This window comes from Bombina bombina, chromosome 5 (assembly GCF_027579735.1).
Source record: "Bombina bombina isolate aBomBom1 chromosome 5, aBomBom1.pri, whole genome shotgun sequence".
NCBI lineage: Eukaryota > Metazoa > Chordata > Amphibia > Anura > Bombinatoridae > Bombina > Bombina bombina.
Window position 1 is genome coordinate 138,119,870 of NC_069503.1, and position 25,616 is coordinate 138,145,485.

Genomic DNA, 25,616 nt, shown 5'->3' on the forward strand with positions numbered 1-25,616 from the left:
GTAAAATATCTTCCTTTTTTACATAGAGATACCTGCAGTATTTAGAGTATTTCTGTTTTCCTCTTATACGAAGATCATCAGGAGGAACATGTATGGATCATCGAACGCATTACCTTGCTTTTCTCGCTCCAGTTTTGTAGTGTTGACTGTTTGTGAGGTTGTATCGATCTCTTGTTTGATCAGATTTATCCTCTGAGTTATTTCCTTCAGTTTTGTCTTCCTGTCTGCTAGGATTGATTTGTTCTCTTTAAAAATCCGGCCGATTTCACTTCCTTTGCCCATTTTAAAGTCTTCAAAAGCTGACTCTTTGGATGGAGGAGTACTGTGTACAAAACATAAGATGGTAAATGAGAGTTTTTAAGTTGCGATTGCACCAATTCTACAGAAGGAAGAAGTGTGATACCTGCGCTGTAGAGGGGTTGCTAAAAACAAAACAGTAAAGAAAACAGAGGATCCCTATACTTCTGTAACATACATAAAAAACACCCCCTATTAAAAGAAATACTGTTGTACTGCAAAAATGCTGCTGAATAAGCAACTATAAAACAGAATGTTACAGAATAAAAAGAAAAAACAACAACATTTAATCTCTGTAGAAAACATACATTTGATAAGCACATAATAATAATAATAATAAAATGTGTAGTAACAGAATACATCGAGCAAACAATGAGTAATAAAAGACAAATATGATGATTTGTATAAAATCGCTACGGATGGACAATATTGAACCCCCTCCAGTCGCTCCTGGCTTTAAAATCTCCACTATACTGGGAAGCCTTGGTTCATTGAGACTTATTTCGGTTTCTTGGATTTTATACAAATCATCATATTTGTCTTTTATTACTCATTGTTTGCTATATGTATTCTGTTACTACACGTTTTAATATTGTATGTGCTTATCAAATGTATATTTTCTACAGAGATTAAATGTGTGTTTTTTTTTTTATACTGTAAAATTCTGTTTATATTTGCTAATTCAGCTGCATTTCTGCAGCACAACAGTATTTCTTCTCTCTTTTTGAAGGTATTTGTGTTATTAAAAGATTGTATCAATTCTACAAAATTTAAAAGGAAATTCATGTAACTTTTTTGCATTAGTGTCATTTGCTATCACCATGATTACAAGTGGAGCACAAAATACAAGCCGCATGGAGTTCTAATGCCGTTTGCATTTCTGTGCTCATATTACAAGTCAATGGTTAATAAATGTGGTGCAAGGGGTGTTAAATGTACACACTACACTATTCCCTCTGTTAATAGATCTCTATGTGCAAACGGGTTAAACACATATCTAAAGCCCTGTTTGATAGCCAGGTAGGATATGCAAACAATCATCTGCTCAGGATCCGCAATGTGTTGCAGGTGCCCTGTGGGACTATATGAACAAATGCAAAGATGACGGGATATAAGAAATGAAAGAATTTTAATTTTGCATTACAATGTATATTTAAGGGATGGATTTCCAATGCTCGCCGATTACTAAGCAATACAAAAACTGGTATATTTGAAATAAAAAAAAAGTAATCTGTATGTTTTATAGAGACACTTAGAAATAATATAGTAGAGAAATGTAAAAAGCAGCTGGGAGAGGCATGAAACTATCTAGAATTTAAAAAAGGGTTTCAATAATTATTTTATATATATATATATATATATATATATATATATATATATATATATATATATATATATATATATATATATATATATAGTCTAAATTAAACTACTGCAATGTAAAGGACCTGCAAAATATCTGTTTGATAAGCATTTAACCTGTCATTTTGTTAGGAAAATTTGTAATCTTTTGCTGTCTCAGCCCACTGATCAGTGATAGAGATACAAATAAGACCTTGCACTGATCAAGCGATCACGGGAATCATGTTACCGGGTCAGTGTTCTTGATCCTACAAGATACAATCCAAGCTCTCTAAAAGGAGTTTACACACTTTTCAGAGTTAAATTAAAGGCAAAAAAAATAATATGCATAGCAAATTATTGCTCTACATTAAACCATTTTGTGGAGGATTTAATTTTGAGGTTAATGCGCCTTTAATACATGCATAGTACATAATCACAATTAAGAAATATTGTAAAAGATCTGCAATCAAAACAAATCTTTTAAAAGTATTATGGTGCAGTTTAGACACATATCTCTTGAAAAGCCTCTTAATTATCTTATCTCCTTTCCTGCACCCGAATAGGGACGGATGTGAATAAAGTCCTGCACTAATCATATAGCAGGGTCACAGTGCAGTGGAAAAAAAAACACGATTTTCAGATTTAAGTCCATCGAGTTCAACCTATACAAATCTAATATACTTACAAAAAAAGCCCCAGTTGAGCTTAAATTCATCCCATTAAAAGGTGACCCATTTAAATAATGAAAATACATTACAGGTTTTAATAAGCACAATAAAAAAAAAAACATTTTATAAAGTTTTTCCATTTTGAATTTGGTGTCTCTCTAAATCGGTTGGAAGTGGAACTACCCATAAGAAGCTGAAAACAAATAAGTGATGTAAACGTGCACCATAGCACACAGACCATGTCACATATTGTACTGTGATCAGGGTGCATTGATAGCAAATTATTACACTGCTTACCTGGACCGGATAGGCTCCTCCTTGGCTGGCACTTCGGAACGGTTTGTATCAGTGCTTGCGGCATCTTGCGCCTCTTTGTTTGCGGCTTCCTTTACATCGAGCACATTGACAGATACTGAGAGCTGAGTTTTTGAAGGAGAGGCAAGTTCTGATTCTCTGTTTGTAACTGGACTTGTGTCTCCTTCTTTCCTACTAGTAGGGCTTCAAAACAAAATAATCAGGTCATAGTGAGTCCTAATCAGAAATTATTAACGTTTACAAATCTTTATGAAATAAATACACTATGTGGAATCTGGCTAATAAACATAGTTCTGTATGTTGGATGGGAGTGCGACAAGAGGCAGGTAACAAGAATGAGCACAGCTTGGGAGCATGTTCTGTAGGATCTAGGGCACAGCCTCAGCTCATCGCTTCTGCCTGGCCTTTACAGTTCAACCCCACAATACCATGCAATTCTCTTCTGAGCAAAGGATAACCATAGACGTCTATCTGCAGCTACGCCCGTTTAGGCACTGAGGGCAAGAGGTCAAGGTTTGGTTGCCCCGTCACACTTCTGGAGATAAAACCCCAATGGTGACCACACACACTGCAATAAGACAGGGGTGCTTAAATGGGACAAATAACAGAATTTATGTTTACCTGATAAATTTCTTTCTCCTACGGTGTGTCCGGTCCACGGCTTCATCCTTACTTGTGGGATATTCTCTTCCCTTACAGGAAATGGCAAAGAGAGCACACAGCAAAAGCTGTCCATATAGCCCCCCCCCCTCTGGCTCCGCCCCCCAGTCATTCGACCGACGGTTAGGAGAAAAAGGAGAAAACTATAGGGTGCCGTGGTGACTGTAGTGTATAGAAATAAAAATGTTAAACCTGACTAAAAGCCAGGGCGGGCCGTGGACCGGACACACCGTAGGAGAAAGAAATTTATCAGGTAAACATAAATTCTGTTTTCTCCTACATTGGTGTGTCCGGTCCACGGCTTCATCCTTACTTGTGGGAACCAATACCAAAGCTTTAGGACACGGATGAAGGGAGGGAACAAGTCAGGTAACCTAAACGGAAGGCACCACAGCTTGCAAAACCTTTCTCCCAAAAACAGCCTCCGAAGAAGCATAAGTATCGAATTTGTAAAATTTGGCAAAAGTATGCAGAGAAGACCAAGTCGCTGCCTTACAGATCTGATCAACAGAAGCCTCGTTCTTGAAGGCCCATGTGGAAGCCACAGCTCTAGTAGAGTGAGCTGTAATTCGTTCAGGAGGCTGCCGTCCGGCAGTCTCATAAGCCAATCGGATGATGCTTTTCAGCCAAAAGGAAAGAGAGGTAGCAGTAGCTTTCTGCCCTCTCCTCTTACCAGAATAAACGACAAACAAGGATGATGTCTGTCTGAAATCCTTTGTTGCTTCTAAATAGAATTTTAAAGCACTGGCCACATCTAGGTTGTGTAACAAACGTTCCTTCTTCGAAACTGGATTCGGACACAGAGAAGGAACAACTATTTCCTGGTTAATATTCCTGTTGGAAACCACCTTTGGAAGAAAACCAGGCTTGGTACGTAAAACTACCTTATCTGCATGGAATACCTGATAGGGTGAAGTACACTGCAAAGCAGACAATTCAGAAACTCTTCTAGCAGAAGAAATAGCAACCAAAAACAGAACTTTCCAAGATAATAACGTAATATCTATGGAATGTAAAGGTTCAAACGGAACCCCTTGAAGAACTGAAAGAACTAAGTTTAGACTCCATGGAGGAGTCATAGGTCTGTAGACAGGCTTGATTCTGACTAACGCCTGTACAAACGCCTGTACATCTGGCACGGCTGCCAGATGTTTGTGCAACAAAACAGACAGAGCAGATATCTGTCCTTTTAAAGAACTAGCTGACAAACCTTTATCCAAACCCTCTTGGAGAAAGGAAAGTATCCTAGGAATTTTAATTTTACTCCAAGAGAATCCCTTGGATTCGCACCAACGGATATATTTTTGCCATATCTTATGGTAAATTTTCCTAGTCACCGGTTTTCTGGCTTGAACCAGAGTATCTATAACCGAATCTGAAAACCCACGCTTAGATAGAATCAAGCGTTCAATTTCCAAGCAGTCAGTTGCAGAGAGACTAGATTTGGATGTTCGAATGGACCTTGTACTAGAAGATCCTGCCTCAAAGGTAGCTTCCATGGTGGAGCCGATGACATGTTCACCAGGTCTGCATACCAAGTCCTGCGTGGCCATGCAGGAGCTATTAGAATCACAGAGGCCTTCTCCTGTTTGATCCTGGCTACAAGCCTGGGAAGGAGAGGGAACGGTGGAAACACATAAGCCAGATTGAACGACCAGGGCGCCACCAATGCATCCACTAGTGTCGCCTTGGGATCCCTGGATCTGGACCCGTAGCGAGGAACCTTGGAGTTCTGACGAGACGCCATCAGATCCATATCTGGAGTGCCCCATAGTTGAGTTAACTGGGCAAAGACCTCCGGGTGAAGTTCCCACTCCCCCGGATGGAAAGTCTGCCGACTCAAATAATCCGCCTCCCAGTTGTCTACTCCTGAGATGTGAATTGCAGATAGATGGCAGGAGTGATCCTCCGCCCATTTGATGATTTTGGCTACCTCTCTCATCGCCAAGGAACTCTTTGTTCCCCCCTGATGATTGATGTACGCTACAGTCGTCATGTTGTCCGACTGAAATCTTATGAATCTGGCCTTCGCTAGTTGAGGCCAAGCTAGGAGCGCATTGAATATCGCTCTCAGTTCCAAAATGTTTATCGGGAGAAGAGACTCTTCCCGAGACCATAGACCCTGAGCTTTCAGAGAGTTCCAGACCGCGCCCCAGCCTAAGAGACTGGCGTCGGTCGTGACAATGACCCACTCTGGTCTGCGGAAACTCATTCCCTGAGACAGGTGATACTGAGTCAACCACCAGAGGAGTGAGTCTCTGGTTACCTGGTCTACTTGAATCTGGGGAGACAAGTCTGCATAATCCCCATTCCACTGTTTGAGCATGCACAGTTGCAATGGTCTTAAATGAATTTGAGCAAAAGGAACCACGTCCATTGCTGCAACCATTAGTCCTATTACTTCCATGCACTGAGCTATGGAAGGCTGAGGAATAGATTGAAGAACTCGACAAGCGTTTAGAAGTTTCAACTTTCTGACCTCTGTCAGGAAAATCTTCATTTCCACAGAATCTATTATTGTTCCCAGAAAAGGAACCCTTGTGGACGGGGACAGGGAACTCTTTTCTATGTTCACCTTCCACCCGTGAGACCTGAGAAAGGCTAAAACAATGTCTGTATGAGCCCTTGCTTTGGAAAGGGACGACGCTTGGATTAGAATGTCGTCTAGGTAAGGTGCTACAGCAATGCCCCTCGGCCTTAGGACCGCTAGAAGGGACCCTAGCACCTTTGTGAAAATTCTGGGAGCAGTGGCTAAACCGAATGGAAGAGCCACGAACTGGTAATGTTTGTCCAGAAAGGCGAACCTCAGGAACTGATGATCTTTGTGGATAGGAATATGCAGGTACGCATCCTTTAAGTCCACGGTAGTCATATATTGACCCTCCTGGATTGTTGGTAAAATCGTCCGAATGGTTTCCATTTTGAATGATGGAACTCTGAGGAATTTGTTTAGAATTTTTAAATCCAGAATTGGCCTGAAAGTTCCCTCTTTTTTGGGAACTACAAACAGGTTTGAGTAAAAACCCAGACCTTGTTCCGCTGTTGGAACTGGGTTTATCACTCCCATCTTTAATAGGTCTCCTACGCAATGTAAGAATGCCTGTCTCTTTATCTGGTCTGAAGATAAGCGAGACATGTGGAAACTTCCCCTTGGAGGAAGTTCCTTGAACTCTAGAAGATACCCCTGAGAGACTATTTCTAGTGCCCAGGGATCCGGAACATCTCTTGCCCAAGCCTGAGCAAAGAGAGAAAGTCTGCCCCCTACTAGATCCGGTCCCGGATCGGGGGCTACCCCTTCATGCTGTCTTGGTAGCAGCAGCAGGCTTCTTGGCCTGTTTACCCTTGTTCCAGCCTTGCAATGGTTTCCATGCTGGTTTAGGCTGGGAAGCGTTACCCTCTTGTCTAGAGGCTGCAGAGTTAGAAGCCGGTCCGTTCCTGAAGTTGCGAAAGGAACGAAAATTAGATTTGTTCTTAGCCTTGAAAGGCCTATCCTGTGGGAGGGCATGGCCCTTTCCCCCAGTGATGTCTGAAATAATCTCCTTCAATTCTGGCCCGAAAAGGGTCTTACTTTTGAAAGAAATATTAAGTAATTTTGTTTTGGACGACACATCCGCCGACCAAGATTTTAGCCAAAGCGCCCTGCGCGCCACTATTGCAAAACCTGAGTTTTTCGACGCTAATTTTGCCAATTGAAAGGCGGCATCCAAAATAAAGGAATTAGCCAACTTTAGTGCGTGAATTCTGTCCATGACTTCATCATATGGAGTCTCCTTTTGGAGCGAATTTTCTAGTTCCTCGAACCAAAAAGACGCCGCCGTGGTGACAGGAATAATGCACGAAATTGGTTGAAGAAGGAAACCCTGCTGAACAAAAATCTTTTTAAGCAATCCTTCCAATTTTTTATCCATAGGATCTTTGAAAGCACAACTGTCCTCTATAGGAATAGTTGTGCACTTGGCTAGCGTTGTCACTATGTCCGCCACCCTCTTGGGTATCGGAAAAGCATCAGCGTGCACTGGGACCTCTAAGAATTTGTCCATTTTGCACAATTTCTCTGGAATTACCAAAGAATCACAATCATCAAGAGTAGCTAGCACCTCCTTAAGCAGGGCGCGGAGATGTTCTAGCTTAAAATTAAATGCCACGCTGAGAAATTTTTCCTGAATCAGAAATTTCTCCCTCAGACAGACCTTCCCTCACTGCCAACTCAGATTGATGTGAGGGTATAACAGATAAATTATCGTCAGCGCCTACTTGCTCATCCTCTGTATTTAAAACTGAGCAATCACGCTTTCTGGGAAATGCTGGCAGTTTGGATAAAAGAGCTGCTATAGAATTATCCATTACTGCTGTTAATTGCTGCATAGTAACAAGCATTGGCGCGCTAGATGTACTAGGTATCGCCTGCGCGGGCAAAACTGGTGTTGACACAGAAGGAGAGGATGATGAACTATCCCCACTACCTTCATTAGAAGAATCATCTTGGGCAACTTTATTAAATGTGACAGTACTGTCCTTACTTTGTTTGGACGCCATGGCACAATTTGCACATACATTTAAAGGGGGAACCACCTTGGCCTCCATACACACAGAGCATATGCTATCTGAAGGTACAGACATGTTAGACAGATTTAGGCAGGCTATTAATGCAATAAAAACAATTTTAAACAAAACCGTTACTGTCTCTTTAAATAATAAAAAGAGCACACTTTATTTCTGAATGTTCAAAAAACTATCAAAGAAATATCCGATCTTTCTGAAATTTACACCCCAGTGTCTTAATGCTTCGAAAGTATTGCACACCAAATTTCAAGTCTCTAAACCCTTAAATGAGCAAACCGGAGCTAATAGTTCAATTTACCGGTTTAAACACACTACAGTCCCTGCCACAGACTTTGCTGCGGCTTTTACCTTCCTTAGGGGTGATTCCACACAGAATTAAGCCTCCCTGAGTCCTTTTCTCAGCCACAGGACCCTCTCACATGAAGCTGCATGCACTGCCTATGGAAGTAACTGCGCAACTGAGGCGCGAAAATGAGGCCTCCTCCCTCTGCATACCAGAGTGAAGGGGCCTTTCTGACTAGATTAGGCGTCTAAACAACTGCCAGGCGCAAATAAACGCTCCCAAAAGTGTTTCAAAGTTCACAAAAACACTCCAATTGTCATATAATATGATAAAAAACTAATCGATTTAGCCCACAATAGTGTCAACCAGCATAGAGCCCAATTTAAAAGCCTTAATTCTGTTACTGAGTCTAAGAAAATGGCTTACCGGTCCCATAAGGGAAAACTGACAGTCTTCTAGCATTACTGGGTCTTGTTAGAAAAAAGACTAGTCATACCTGAAGCAGATAAGTCTGCAAACTGTTCCCCCCAACTGAAGTTCTCTGGTTTCAACAGTCCTGCGTGGGAACAGCAATGGATTTTAGTTACTGGTGCTAAAATCATACTCCTCTTTTAACAGAAATCTTCATCACTTTCTGTTGTAGAGTAAATAGTACAAACCGGCACTATTTTAAAATAACAAACTCTTGATAGAAGAAATAAAACTACAACTAGCACCACAAACTCTTTACCATCCCCGTGGAGATGCTACTTGTTCAGAGCGGCAAAGAGAATGACTGGGGGGCGGAGCCAGAGGGGGGCTATATGGACAGCTTTTGCTGTGTGCTCTCTTTGCCATTTCCTGTAAGGGAAGAGAATATCCCACAAGTAAGGATGAAGCCGTGGACCGGACACACCAATGTAGGAGAAATAACCGTTTGTTCCATGAGATAGAGACCATTTCCATTGAATTCATTTCAATATTGTACAAAACAACTACAGATTATTATGACTTTCAGAAGCACAGTCTGGGCACAATGGATGACAACGTATATAACACATTCACTAGCACAGTATAATGTGTAACACAGTCACTAGCACAGTATAACGTGTAACACAGTCACTAGCACAGTATAACATGCAACACAGTCACTAGCACAGTGTAGTGTGTAACACAGTCACTAGCAAAGTATAATGTGTAACTCAGTCACTAGCACAGTATAATATATAACACAGTCACTAGCACAGTATAATATATAACACAGCCACTAGCACAGTATAATATATAACACAGTCACTAGCAAAGTATAATATATAACACAGTCACTAGCACAGTATAATGTGTAACAATCACTAGCACAGTATAACATGTAACACAGTCCCTAGCAGAGTATAACGCACAGCATGTGTAAAACAGGCACTAGCACAGTATAATGTATAACACAGTCACTAGCACAGTATAACGTATAACACAGTCACTAGCACAGTATACCGTGTAACACAGTCACTAGCACAATATAATATGTAAAACAGTCACTAGCATAGTATAATGTATAACAGAGTCACTAGCACAATATAATGTGTAACACAGTCACTAGCACAGTATAAAGTGTAACACAGTCACTAGCACAGTATAATATATAACACAGTCATTAGCACAGTATAACGTGTAACACAGTCACTAGCACAGTATAATGTGTAACACAGTCACTAGCACAGTATAACATGTAACACAGTCAATAGCACAGTATAATGTGTAACACAGTCACTAGCACAGTATAATGTGTAACACAGTCACTAGCACAGTATAACGTATAACACAGTCACTAGCACAGTATACCGTGTAACACAGTCACTAGCACAGTATACCGTGTAACACAGTCACTAGCACAATATAATATGTAAAACAGTCACTAGCATAGTATAATGTATAACACAGTCACTAGCACAGTATAATGTGTAACACAGTCACTAGCACAGTATAAAGTGTAACACAGTCACTAGCACAGTATAATATATAACACAGTCATTAGCACAGTATAACGTGTAACACAGTCACTAGCACAGTATAATGTGTAACACAGTCACTAGCACAGTATAACATGTAACACAGTCAATAGCACAGTATAATGTGTAACACAGTCACTAGCACAGTATAATGTGTAACACAGTCACTAGCACAGTATAATGTGTAACACAGTCACTAGCACAGTATAATGTGTAACACAGTCACTAGCACAGTATAAAGTGTAACACAGTCACTAGCACAGTATAATATATAACACAGTCATTAGCACAGTATAACGTGTAACACAGTAACTAGCACAGTATAATGTGTAACACAGTCACTAGCACAGTATAACATGTAACACAATCACTAGCACAGTATAATGTGTAACACAGTCACTAGCACAGTATAATGTGTAACACAGTCACTAGCACAGTATAACTTATAACAGTCACTAGCACAGAATAAAGTGTAACAGTCACTAGCACAGTATAATATATAACAGTCACTAGCACAGTATAATGTGTAACACAGTCACTAGCACAGTATAACGTGTAACACAGTCCCTAGCACAGTATAATGTGTAACACAATCACTAGCATAGTATAACGTGTAACACAGTCACTAGCACAGTAAATTGTGTAAAACAGTTACTAGCACAGTATAATGTGTAACACAGTCACTAGAACAGTATAACTTATAACAGTCACTAGCACAGAATAAAGTGTAACAGTCACTAGCACAGAATAAAGTGTAACAGTCACTAGCACAGTAAAATATATAAGTCATTAGCACAGTATAATGTGTAACACAGTCACTAGCACAGTATAATGTGTAACAGACATTAGCACAATATAATCTGTAACACAATCACTAGCACAGTATAATGTGTAACACAGTCACTAGCACAGTATAACGTGTAACACAGATACTAGCACAGTATAATGTGTAAAACCGTCACTAGCACAGTATAAATGTATAACACAGTCACTAGCACAGTGTAACCTGTAACACAGTCACTAGCACAGTATAACGTATAACACAGTCACTAGCACCGTATAATGTGTAACACAGTCACTAGTACCGTATAATGTGTAACATAGTTACTAGCACTGTATAATGTGTAACACAGTCACTAGCACAGTATAACGCGTAACACAGTCACTAGCACTGTATAATGTGTAACACAGTTACTAGCACCGTATAATGTGTAACACAGTCACTAGCACAATATAATGTGTAATACAGTCACTAGTACCGTATAATGTGTAACACAGTTACTAGCACCGTATAATGTGTAACACAGTCACTAGCACAGTATAACGCGTAACACAGTCACTAGCACCGTATAATGTGTAACACAGTTACTAGCACCGTATAATGTGTAACACAGTCACTAGCACCGTATAATGTGTAACACAGTCACTAGTACCGTATAATGTGTAACACAGTTACTAGTACCGTATAATGTGTAACACAGTCACTAGCACAGTATAACGCGTAACACAGTCACTAGCACCGTATAATGTGTAACACAGTCACTAGCACCATATAATGTGTAACACAGTCACTAGCACAGTATAATGTGTAATACAGTCACTAGCACTGTATAATGTGTATAGTGCCTATAGGACATTTAAAAGAGATCTTGTTCATTCAGTCACTTTTATGGGCTTCCTTTCTGAGAGTTCATGAAGCCCATCCCAATTCACCAGAAGGGATATTAAGCAGTAAATACATGCTAGCTATAATTATGTATTTAGAGTAAAGATTACCCTGAGAATAGCATGTACATATATTATTTTTAAATTACTATAGTTGTTTAAGTATTGAAGATATAAATGTAAAGGTTTAGGGGTCGATTTAACAAGGACCGAATGGCCGCTGTTCCCCTTGTTTACGCGCAAGCCTCAAGGCTCGTTGGAAACAGGAGTTAAGAAGCAACGGTCTTAAGACCACTGCTCCTTAACTCATATGCCGCCTCTGAGGCGGCGTACAGCAATCTGCTGGATTGTGTACAATCAGGCTGATTGACACCCACTGCTAGCGGCCAATTGGCCGTGAATCTATTGGGGGCGGGATTGCACAAGCAGTTCACTAGAACTGCTTGTTCAATGCTGAATTCCGACAATGTATGCTGTCCCCATTTAGCGATGTCCGCCAGGCATTGTTTAATCGGCCCCCTAGTCTCTATATCTCTCTTTTCTACAAAGGACAAATAGAGACATATATAAAACAGGCAATAACAGAGAGAGTACAAACAAGACTGTGTGGAATATGGGATTGTTAAAGTAACTGACTGTTTCCACACAGCCTTGTTTTTTTTTTCTTGTTTATAATAACGACTCCTGCCGCAAGCACCCAGGCCAAGCTATTATACCCTCCCTCCTTCTGGTCACCGGAAATAGTCCGGTCTCGCTGCTATTAAAGGGACATGAAAATTTATTTCATGATTTAGACAGAACATACAATTTTAAACAACTTTCCAGTTTACTTCTGTTATCAATTTTGCATCATTCTCTTGGTTTCATTTGTTGAAGGAGCAGCAATGCACTACTAGCTTCTAACTGAACACATGGGGTTAGCCAATGACAATCAGTATATATATATGCAGCCACCAATCAGCAGCTAGAACCTAGGTTATTTGCTGCTGCTGAGCTTTCCTAGATAAACCTTTCAGCAAAGGATAACAAGAGAAAGAAGCAAATTAAATAATAGAAAGAAATTGAAAAGTTGTTGTTAACAATTGTATGCTCTGTCTAAATCATGAATGTCTAATTATTACTTTACTGTCCCTTTAATAACTCAATCCCCATAGAAAGACAAGCAGTATAGTAATATTGTTTATTAAAGTGATGGTAAAGTTTCCAATTCATATAATCATATCCGGAATGAAAGTGATATTTTAGATGGACTTTTATTCATCCATTCTAATGAAGATGCGCTATAATATAGTTACGAATTTCTAATACCCCGTTCTCTGACAGCCCACTTCAAAAAAAATTTTTTAGTGAACTACTGGTTTCAACTGTTCTCCAATTAGCGCTCTAGCCACACACACAAAAAAAAAAGTAAATTTGTGTGAGTGCCTTATGGCTAGAGTGCTGATTGGAGAACAGTTCAAACGTTAGCTCACAAAAAAAAAAATACTTTTACAGTGGGCTGTCAGAGAACGGGTTATTAGAAATTCATAACTGTATTAAAAAATAAGTTATAGCATATCTTCATTATAATGGATGGATTAAAGTCCATCTAAAACATTACTTCCATTACAGATCTGATTAGACAAATTGGAAACTTTACCATCAAAAAAAATATTAATTTTTGGTTAAACAAAAAAGTTAAAATATGGATGAATTAAAGTCCATCTAAAATAGCGTTTCTATTACGGATCCGAATTGGAAACTTTGCCATCACTTTTACAATAATAAAGTACAGGAAACTTCAACATTGAAAAAAAAGACAGGAAATACCACACAAAACTGTCCAACATGGGTTTTAAGAGGTCAAGACTGCTGAATTAATAAAAGATCCTAAATTCCTGAGAAAAGCAACTTGTTTCTGATGGATTGGAATAGTGCATCAGTTTGCGTTAAGTTAGTTTATTGGCAGAGTAATGCAATGGGAAGCCACGTGAAACCCACATGATAACCTTGCTTTCTTATGGTCTTCTAATGGAATGGCCTCAAATCTGAAAAGCCCTAAAAAAGCCACCTGTAATATTTGTACACTATTTCTAACATATTGGGACGGCTCCCAACATAAAGAAAAACAAAATTTATGCTTACCTGATAAATTTATTTCTCTTGTGGTGTATCCAGTCCACGGATCATCCATTACTTGTGGGATATTCTCCTTCCCAACAGGAAGCTGCAAGAGGATCACCCACAGCAGAGCTGTCTATATAGCTCCTCCCCTAACTGCCACTACCAGTCATTCGACCGAAGACAAGCAAGAGAAAGGAAAAACTATAGGGTGCAGTGGTGACTGTAGTTTAAAAATAAAAAAACACTTGCCTTAAAATGACAGGGCAGGCCGTGGACTGGATACACCACAAGAGAAATAAATTTATCAGGTAAGCATAAATTTTGTTTTCTCTTGTAAGGTGTATCCAGTCCACGGATCATCCATTACTTGTGGGATACCAATACCAAAGCTATAGGACACGGATGAAGGGAGGGACAAGGCAGGCGCTTAAACGGAAGGCACCACTGCCTGTAAGACCTTTCTCCCAAAAATAGCCTCCGAAGAAGCAAAAGTATCAAATTTATAGAATTTAGAAAAAGTATGAAGCGAAGACCAAGTCGCCGCCTTACAAATCTGTTCAACAGAAGCCTCATTCTTAAAAGCCCATGTGGAAGCTACCGCTCTAGTAGAATGAGCTGTAATTCTTTCAGGAGGCTGCTGGCCAGCAGTCTCATAAGCTAAGCGGATTATACTTCTTAGCCAAAAAGATAGAGAAGTTGCCGAAGCCTTTTGGCCTCTCCTCTGTCCAGAGTAGACAACAAACAATGCAGATGTTTGACGAAAATCTTTAGTAGCTTGTAAATAAAACTTTAAAGCACGAACCACGTCAAGATTGTGTAATAGACGTTCCTTCTTTGAAGAAGGATTAGGACACAGTGACGGAACAACAATCTCCTGATTGATATTTTTATTAGATACCACCTTAGGCAGAAAACCAGGTTTGGTACGTAACACTACCTTATCTGCATGGAAAATGAGATAAGGGGAATCACATTGTAAAGCAGATAACTCCGAAACTCTTCGAGCCGAGGAGATAGCTACTAAAAACAGAACTTTCCAAGATAAGAGCTTAATATCTATGGAATGCAAAGGTTCAAACGAAACCCCTTGAAGAACTTTAAGAACTAAATTTAAACTCCAAGGCGGAGCAACAGGTTTAAACACAGGCTTGATTCTGACTAAAGCCTGACAAAACGCCTGCACGTCTGGAACCTCAGCCAGACGTTTGTGCAAAAGAATAGACAGAGCAGAAATCTGTCCTTTTAAGGAACTAGCTGACAAACCCTTCTCCAATCCTTCTTGGAGAAAAGATAATATCCTAGGAATCCTGACCTTACTCCATGAGTAACCCTTGGATTCACACCAATGAAGATATTTACACCATATCTTATGATAGATTTTCCTGGTGACAGGCTTTCGTGCCTGTATTAAGGTATCAATGACCGACTCGGAGAAACCACGCTTTGATAAAATCAAGCGTTCAATCTCCAAGCAGTCAGCCGCAGAGAAATTAGATTTGGATGGTTGAAAGGACCCTGAAGTAGAAGGTCCTGCCTCAGAGGCAGAGTCCATGGTGGAAAGGATGACATGTCCACCAGATCTGCATACCAAGTCCTGCGTGGCCACGCAGGTGCTATCAAAATTACTGATGCTCTCTCCTGTTTGATCTTGGCAATCAGACGAGGGAGCAGAGGAAACGGTGGAAACACATAAGCCAGGTTGAAGGACCAAGGCGCTGCTAGAGCATCTATCAGCGCTGCCTTGGGATCCCTGGACCTGGATCCGTAACAAGGAAGCTTGGCGTTCTGGCGAGACGCCATGAGATCCAGTTCTGGTTTGCCCCAATGTTGAATCAACTGTGCAAACACCTCCGGATGGAGCTCCCACTCCCCCGGATGAAAAGTCTGACAACTTAGAAAATCTGCATCCCAGTTCTCTACTCCTGGGATATGGATAGCTGATAGATGGCAAGAGTGAATCTCTGCCCATTGAATTATCTTTGAAACCTCCAACATCGCTAGGGAACTCCTTGTTTCCCCTTGATGGTTGATGTAAGCTACAGTCATGATGTTGTCCGACTGAAATCTGATGAACCTCACTGCCGCTAGCTGAGGCCAAGCCTGAAGAGCATTGAATATCGCTCTTAGTTCCAGAATGTTTATTGGAAGGAGTGCCTCCTCCTGAGTCCACGACCCCTGAGCCTTCAGAGAGTTCCAGACTGCACCCCAGCCCAGAAGGCTGGCATCTGTTGTTACTATTGTCCAATCTGGCCTGCGGAAGGTCATACCTTTGGACAGATGGACCCGAGATAGCCACCAGAGAAGAGAATCCCTGGTCTCTTGATCCAGATTTAGTAGAGGGGACAAATCTGTGTAATCCCCATTCCACTCACTGAGCATGCAGAGTTGCAGCGGTCTGAGATGTAGGCGGGCAAACGGAACTATGTCCATTGCCGCTACCATTAAGCCGATTACTTCCATACACTGAGCCACCGAAGGGCGAGAAGTATAATAAAGAACACGGCAGGAATTTAGAAGTTTTGACAACCTGTCCTCTGTCAGGTAAATCCTCATTTCTACAGAATCTATCAGAGTTCCCAGGAAGGAAACTCTTGTGAGAGGGGATAGAGAACTCTTCTTTTCGTTCACTTTCCACCCATGAGACCTCAGGAATGCCAGAACAATGTCCGTATGGGACTTGGTAATTTGGAAATTTGACGTCTGTATCAGAATGTCGTCTAAGTAAGGGGCTACTGCTATGCCCCACGGCCTTAGGACCGCCAGAAGTGACCCCAGAACCTTCGTAAAGATTCTTGGTGCCATAGCTAACCCAAAGGGAAGAGCTTTGTGTATCGGAATGTGAAGATAAGCATCCTTTAAGTCCACGGTAGTCATGTATTGACCCTCCTGGATCATAGGTAGGATGGTTCGAATAGTCTCCATCTTGAAAGATGGGACCCTGAGAAATTTGTTTAGGATCTTGAGATCTAAGATTGGTCTGAAGGTTCCCTCTTTCTTGGGAACCACAAAGAGATTTGAATAGAAGCCTTGCCCCTGTTCCTCCTTTGGAACTGGGTGGATCACTCCCATAACTAGGAGGTCTTGATCACAATGTAAGAATGCCTCTCTCTTTATCTGGTCTGCAGATAATTGTGAGAGGTGAAATCTTCCTTTTGGGGAAGAAGCTTTGAAGTCCAGAAGATATCCCTGGGACACAATTTCCAACGCCCAGGGATCCTGGACATCTCTTGCCCAAGCCTGGGCGAAGAGAGAAAGTCTGCCCCCTACTAGATCCGTTACCGGATCGGGGGCTGATCTTTCATGCTGTCTTAGAGGCAGCAGCAGGCTTCTTGGCCTGCTTACCTTTGTTCCAGGCCTGGTTAGGTCTCCAGACCGGCTTGGACTGGGCAAAATTTCCCTCTTGTTTTGCATTAGAGGGAGTTGATGCCGCGCTCGTCTTAAAGTTTCGAAAGGCACGAAAATTAGTTTGTTTGGTCCTTAATTTATTAGACCTATCCTGAGGAAGGGCATTACCTTTTCCTCCAGTAATATCAGAAATGATCTCCTTCAGTCCAGGCCCGAATAGGGTCTGCCCATTGAAGGGAATGTTGAGAAGCTTAGACTTTGAAGTAACGTCAGCTGACCAGGATTTAAGCCATAGCGCCCTACGCGCCTGTATAGCAAAACCTGAGTTCTTAGCCGTTAGTTTGGTTAAATGAACAACGGCGTCAGAAACAAATGAATTGGCTAGCTTAAGCGCTTTAAGCTTGTCAAGTATATCATCCAATGGAGTTTCTACCTGTAAGGCCTCTTCCAGAGACTCAAACCAGAAGGCCGCAGCAGCAGTGACCGGGGCAATGCATGCAAGAGGCTGGAGAATAAAACCTTGTTGAATAAACATTTTCTTAAGGTAACCCTCTAACTTTTTATCCATTGGATCTAGGAAAGCACAACTGTCCTCGACGGGAATAGTTGTACGCTTAGCTAGGGTAGAAACTGCTCCCTCCACCTTAGGGACCGTTTGCCATAAGTCCCGTGTAGCGGCATCTATTGGAAACATTTTCTTAAAAATAGGAGGGGGAGAGAACGGTACACCTGGTCTATCCCGTTCCTTAGTGATAATTTCTGAAAACCTTTTAGGTATTGGAAAAACATCAGTGTAAACAGGCACTGCATAGTATTTATCCAATCTACACAATTTCTCTGGCACTATAATGGTGTCACAGTCATCCAGAGTAGCTAAAACCTCCCTGAGCAACACGCGGAGGTGTTCAAGCTTAAATTTAAATGTAGACATATCAGAATCAGGTTGAAGCATCTTCCCTGAGACAGAAAAATCACCCACAGAAAGAAGCTCTCCTGCCTCAGCTTCTGCATATTGTGAGGGGATATCAGACATAGCTACTAAAGCGTCAGAGAGCTCTGTATTTTTTCTAGTCCCAGAGCTGTCTCGCTTTCCTTGTAACCCTGGTAGTTTGGACAATACCGCTGAAAGGGTATGATCCATAACTGCCGCCATGTCTTGTAAAGTAAATGCCATGGGCGCACTAGATGTACTTGGCGCCACTTGAGCGGGAGTCCCTTGAGCGGGAGTCAAAGGTTCTGACACGTGGGGCGAGTTAGTCGGCATAACTTCCCCCTTGTCAATTTCCTCTGGTGATAAATCTTTTAAAGACAGAATATGATCTTTATAACTTAAAGTAAAATCAGTACATTTGGTACACATTCTAAGAGGGGGTTCCACAATGGCTTCTAAACATAATGAACAAGGAGTTTCCTCTATGTCAGACATGTTTAAACAGACTAGCAATGAGACCCGCAAGCTTGGAAAACACTTTGATAAATGTAAACAAGCAAAAAATAAAAACGGTACTGTGCTTTTAAGAGAAACAAATTTTGTCAGAAATTGAAAAACAGTGATAAAAAGCAGTAAATCTTACGAAATTTTTACAGTGTGTATAATAGACTAACAGAGCATTGCACCCACTTGCAAATGGATGATTAACCCCTTAGTTTCAAAACCGGATCAAAAAAACGATATAAACGTTTTTTAACAGTCACAACAAACTGCCACAGATCAGCTGTGGCCCTACCTGCCCATACAACAACTTTTGAAGGCACAAAAACCCTTTGTAGAGGTCCTAAGTGTTCAGTGGACTCTTCAGGGAAGCTGGAAGTCTCAAGCTGCAAAAACTACTGCACGATTTAGGCCTGAAATTAGGCCCCTCCCAACCTGTACTCACAGTGAGAGGGCCATAAAAAACTATCCCTAGGCAAAATCTAGCCAGCCATGTGGAAAAAACTGGGCCCCAATAAAGTTTTATCACCAATATGTAGAAAAAAACGTTTAAACACTTCCAGCAAACGTTATCTTATTTTCAGTAATGTGAGAAAGTAATAAGAATATTACCTTTTACAGCAAGCATGACACTAGTCGTTATTAAATCACTGTAATCAGGCTTACCTTAAATAAATCCGGTATTAACAGCATTTTCTAGCATATTAATTTCTCTAGAAAAATTTAAACTGCACATACCTCATAGCAGGAGACCCTGCACGCCATTCCCCCAGCTGAAGTTACCTCATCTCTTCAGTTATGTGTGAGAACAGCAATGGATCTTAGTTACAACCTGCTAAGATCATCAAAAACCACAGGCAGACTCTTCTTCAACTTTCTGCCTGAGGCTAAAACAGTACAACTCCGGTACCATTTAAAAATAATAAACTTTTGATTGAAGATAAACTACATAAATTCACCACATCTCTCTAGCTACTTCCTATCTTGTCGAGAGCTGCAAGAGAATGACTGGTAGGTGGCAGTTAGGGGAGGAGCTATATAGACAGCTCTGCTGTGGGTGATCCTCTTGCAGCTTCCTGTTGGGAAGGAGAATATCCCACAAGTAATGGATGATCCGTGGACTGGATACACCTTACAAGAGAAATACATATTAGTTAAATAGGTCAATCAAGATTAAAGAAACATGAAACCTATTTGTATTCCTTCAAGATTCAGAGCATTCACTTTTAAACAACTATCCAATGTACTTCTGGTATCATATTTTCTTCATTCTATTGGTATGCTTTGTTGTCAGCTCAGGAGTGTGTATATACCTGTAACACTATGTGACAGCAGTTTTGCAAGAATGTTATACATTAGCAAGAACACTAGAGGGCAGCACTTTTTCCTTTCATGTAGTGCCCCAGACGTGCACACTACCTATCTAGATATCTCTACAACAAAAATACCAACAAACAAAGCAAATTTGATAATGCAAATAAATTGGAAATTTTGTAAAATTTGTATATGTCTGAATCAGGAAATAACATTTTGGGTTTCATATCCCTTTAAACAGTAAGGATGCAGCACTAATATCTCATTAGGATAAAGATGTTAGCCATGACATATACATTGTTATTCCCTCCAGCCTATTTCTTACCTGTTTTGCCCCTTAGATTTACGGCTTTTGGACTTTCTTGCAGACAAAGATCTGTTGGATTTGGATGAGGAAGGGGCTACTCCAATACCGAAACTTTGGCCATCCACTTCTCCAACCAGCTGCCCGACTGTATCTATCAGGCCAACCTTACCAAAAGAAGAATGGTCATATTAAATAATAAACTAATAATACATGGTAGTGAACATAAATCCCTGATACTATTTTGATACAGTAAAGGGGAACCACCACTAAGATTGTTGCATGGTTTGTATGCAAGACCATATTAATAAACAGCTAGTAATACAATTAGCAAAAAAGTACCAAGAGAGGAGAGAAAGAAAGCAGAAATACAGAAATGATATAACCTCTTGACTGCCAGAGATGGTTACATCCCTCACTGGCAACCAAGGGGTTAAAGGGACAGTCTAGTCAAAAATAATCTTTCATGATTCAGATAGAGCATGTCATTTTAAGCAACTTTCCAATGTACTTTTTTTTTTTTTTGTAATTTATTTTTATTGAGGGTAATAAAGTATACAACATACAGGTTACTCAATGAAACATATACACATATAACGACTAACATGGACATCTCACAATATAGTAGGCAAACTGGGGAGCAACCTCTCCGCCACCCTCAATTTTTGTCCCTCCATAATTGCTCAGGCCACTTTTGGACCCTTGATTACACATCACACTAACTGAGGGGTTTAGCAGGTTATAGACCACTTTTGGGTCTATAGATATCTATCACATAGAATACACAGAAGCAATTATACAAGTCGGGCATAACTGGTAATTAGGTAACATTAGGTAGGTATCTAAGGTCACTACACGGAATCACATTAAGCCCTTGTAGATATTCAGTTTATGGGGGGACTTAGTTATACAGATCATATAATAACAAAAAATTAAATGACCCCACAGAAGATTTGCTAAGGATCAGCTGTAATACGTCTAATAAGAACTCACACATGCTTTAGTTAAATACACTTTGACAGGGAGTTATATACAAAAGACCAGGACCTCCCCACCGCTAAAGTGGGATTTAGACAATGCTATCTAGAGGCAAACCCATATTTAGGTCTATCATTAAATGCTGTGATTCCCCACACAGAGACAATTCTAGGGCTAAATATTATGCTCCTGTAGGTTATCCAGAACTGTCTAGTAATTATTACACACAATTGTGGTGCATTAAACATTGCACAATTACCTATTTAAGACAACAAAAATGATTATAATACTATCATGTGAAAAACATCATACAAAGTACAGTAGCTAATTTGTTATGCACTGAAAATCCTCTCAGGAAGGTCCTCCAGGACTGTCTAGTAATTATTACATACAACTGTGGTACACTAAACACCACATAAGTACATATTGAAGGCAATAAAAATGTCTATAATACTATCATGTGAAAAACATCATACATTCACAAAGTACAGTAGCTAATTTGTTATGATCTGAAAATCCTCACAGGAAGGTCATCCAGGACTGTCTAGTGATCATTACACACAGCCGTGGTGCACTAAACACTTCACATTTACATATTTGAGGTAATATAAACAATTGTATTACTATCATGTGATAAACATTATACACTGTGTGCAGAATTATTAGGCAAATGAGTATTTTGACCACATCATCCTCTTTATGCATGTTGTCTTACTCCAAGCTGTATAGGCTCGAAAGCCTACTACCAATTAAGCATATTAGGTGATGTGCATCTCTGTAATGAGAAGGGGTGTGGTCTAATTACATCAACACCCTATATCAGGTGTGCATAATTATTAGGCAACTTCCTTTCCTTTGGCAAAATGGGTCAAAAGAAGGACTTGACAGGCTCAGAAAAGTCAAAAATAGTGAGATATCTTGCAGAGGGATGCAGCACTCTTAAAATTGCAAAGCTTCTGAAGCGTGATCATCGAACAATCAAGCGTTTCATTCAAAATAGTCAACAGGGTCGCAAGAAGCGTGTGGAAAAACCAAGGCGCAAAATAACTGCCCATGAACTGAGAAAAGTCAAGCGTGCAGCTGCCAAGATGCCACTTGCCACCAGTTTGGCCATATTTCAGAGCTGCAACATCACTGGAGTGCCCAAAAGCACAAGGTGTGCAATACTCAGAGACATGGCCAAGGTAAGAAAGGCTGAAAGACGACCACCACTGAACAAGACACACAAGCTGAAACGTCAAGACTGGGCCAAGAAATATCTCAAGACTGATTTTTCTAAGGTTTTGTGGACTGATGGAATGAGAGGGAGTCTTGATGGGCCAGATGGATGGGCCCGTGGCTGGATTGGTAAAGGGCAGAGAGCTACAGTCCGACTCAGACGCCAGCAAGGTGGAGGTGGAGTACTGGTTTGGGCTGGTATCATCAAAGATGAGCTTGTGAGGCCTTTTCGGGTTGAGGATGGAGTCAAGCTCAACTCCCAGTCCTACTGCCAGTTTCTGGAAGACACCTTCTTCAAGCAGTGGTACAGGAAGAAGTCTGCATCCTTCAAGAAAAACATGATTTTCATGCAGGACAATGCTCCATCACACGCGTCCAAGTACTCCACAGCGTGGCTGGCAAGAAAGGGTATAAAAGAAGAAAATCTAATGACATGGCCTCCCTGTTCACCTGATCTGAACCCCATTGAGAACCTGTGGTCCATCATCAAAAGTGAGATTTACAAGGAGGGAAAACAGTACACCTCTCTGAACAGTGTCTGGGAGGCTGTGGTTGCTGCTGCACGCAATGTTGATGGTGAACAGATCAAAACACTGACAGAATCCATGGATGGCAGGCTTTTGAGTGTCCTTGCAAAGAAAGGTGGCTATACTGGTCACTGATTTGTTTTTGTTTTGTTTTTGAATGTCAGAAATGTATATTTGTGAATGTTGAGATGTTATATTGGTTTCACTGGTAAAAATAAATAATTGAAATGGGTATATATTTGTTTTTTGTTAAGTTGCCTAATAATTATGCACAGTAATAGTCACCTGCACACACAAATATCCCCCTAAAATAGCTATAACTAAAAACAAACTAAAAACTACTTCCAAAACTATTCAGCTTTGATATTAATGAGTTTTTTTGGGTTCATTGAGAACATGGTTGTTGTTCAATAATAAAATTAATCCTCAAAAATACAACTTGCCTAATAATTCTGCACTCCCTGTACATTCACAAAGTACAGTAACTGATTTGATATGCTCTGAAAATCCTCTCAGGAAACCATTTGAGTGTCCCATAAGTCCAATGTCCTTAAAGTCTTTGCTAGGTGGATATTCAGGCCTAAAGGCCGTCGTTTAGACGTATCTTTAACCATTTTAGGGCAGGAGCAAAGTCTTTACTCAGGTACTGATTTAGGGCATATGTTTCAACAAAGAAGGGGGGGGGGAAAGGGGGGAAAGGGGGGAAAGGGATGGGGGAACGGAGCGAGAAGTCAGAAGTTCCCAGAAGTAACACATTAGAGACTCCAAGGGTGCTGGGTTTGTTATCTATCTATTGACACTATATCATTGATTGGATTAACTTACGAACAGTGTATAAATGGATCATCATACAGTTATAAGTTGCCAAATTCAAGCATGGAAAAGCTCTAACACTCAAAATAATACTACTCAGCACTAATCCACACCTTAGTCAGTAAAAAATGCATTAATACTTCACCACACAAGCGGATGAGACAGACCATACATGCAAACCCACATAGTTCCCTATAAAGAATTTGTTATAAATGCAGTATATTACAGCAAACAGCTATAGGCTTATCATGCGTCTCCAGATAAAACAGAACACAGAGTAAGGAAAAAAAGAAAAACAAATACTGTTACATCACAAATATTTACATTTGTGTAGATACACACAGGAGCCAGAAAAAGGTAAAACATTAGATTTGTGTGCTGTGCGGAGTGCAGCAGTGGGAATCCCCAAGATGTTTGGCAGTCTTGATGGGTGTAGTACACCCAAAATCGCCTCTCCCCAAGCGCTCCCCCTAACCAATACCTGCTTTGATTGACTGCATCAGACTAAACATGGCTCATAAACCGGAACAGAGATCCAAAGGGGAGTAATGACACATAGCCCGATACTGCCATAGTGACTGGCGGTGTTCCCAGCAAGGAGGCTGTGGTAAACCTGTAAAGCTGTTGACAGAGAAGAGCGTGTTGGGGATGACATGAACACTGCCGCGCCCTGAGGTGCCGGGCTGTATGCGCGGGTGGTCAATCTGTATTCTCTTCAATGTAGACAGTCTGCTTGAAGCAGCAGAGGAAAAGTGAGGCTCCATCTCAAGGCTTGCATCTGCTGTTGTCAATGGCGAGGAGCGTGCCTGGAGAGCTGCAGGCACCTTGTTGCTTTGCGGCTCCCGTATTTATATGCGCTTCTCTGCAGCATTGTCGCCACGTGTACGAGCCGCTTGTATTGTGCCTATAAGGACATCAAGCCTCTCGCACATCTTCTTCCCATATTCCTCCAGTAAATCCTTGAGACCCATATAAAGCACTTGGCTCCTCATGTTGGGCAGCAGTGCATCCCGACATCCAGTAGACATTATAATACGGCTTGGAAGATTATTAGGTACTTCTAACTGTTGCCGTGCTTTTCCCCGCTAAGTGTCTGCTGTGCTGTTCTTGTAAGCTTGTGTGCTAGCCTTGTGCAATTTGCAGCTTGATTGCTATTACTGTCCTAGAGAGACAGATATCACAAATATAAAAATTGCTGGGTCTCTGCAGGAGTATAATAGTCTTTTTGAACTTAAAGATGGCGATTTTCCTGCCTCTCCAATCCTGCAGGCTCAGTCTCCTCAGTATATCCCAATAATTTCTACTTTAAATATAAAGCCAGGGAGCAGAGAAAAAAAAAAGCTTATTTTATGTAGGCTAAAGTCCGGAGTGTGCTCTTCCCACTTATGCTTTTATGAATTGTTTAGCTCCTACCTCCGGTTCAGATGTAGGCCGCAGCCGCGGTCTTTCCTGATTAGGCTCTGGAAGTGCTTGCACCAAATGTTTTTGTCTCGGCTCTGGGACACAAATCAGGTCCAATATCGTTTGAGCCTGTGTCCTGCTTAAGTTTGCTGCTGTTTGCTGTTATCTGTCGGCAATAATATGAGGTTTGAGAGGGTTTTAATCAATGTTTGTGCTGGAGCTCTATCTGAACACAGCTTCTCTCTATGACGGCTAGCTCCGCCCCCCTCCAATGTACTTTTACCATCAATTTGCTTTGTTCTCTTGGTATTCTTAGTTTAAAGCTAAACCTAGGTAGGCTGATATGCTAATTTCTTAGCCCTTGAAGGCCTCTGAATGCATTTTGACAATTTTTCACAACT

The 25,616-nt window shown here is 40.8% G+C and overlaps 1 protein-coding gene across 1 annotated transcript in view; it reads right to left on the bottom strand.

Moving 5' to 3' along the window:
* Positions 1 to 25,616, bottom strand: part of KIF9 (kinesin family member 9) — a 169,614-nt gene that overhangs the window by 90,910 nt on the left and 53,088 nt on the right. Inside the window, exons 15-17 of the mRNA XM_053712933.1 lie at positions 20,300 to 20,445; positions 2,607 to 2,807; positions 114 to 322 (exon numbers count right to left, since the gene is read on the bottom strand). Of these exons, the coding sequence (XP_053568908.1) occupies positions 114 to 322; positions 2,607 to 2,807; positions 20,300 to 20,445 (556 nt within the window). The remainder of the gene's footprint in view (positions 1 to 113; positions 323 to 2,606; positions 2,808 to 20,299; positions 20,446 to 25,616) is intronic.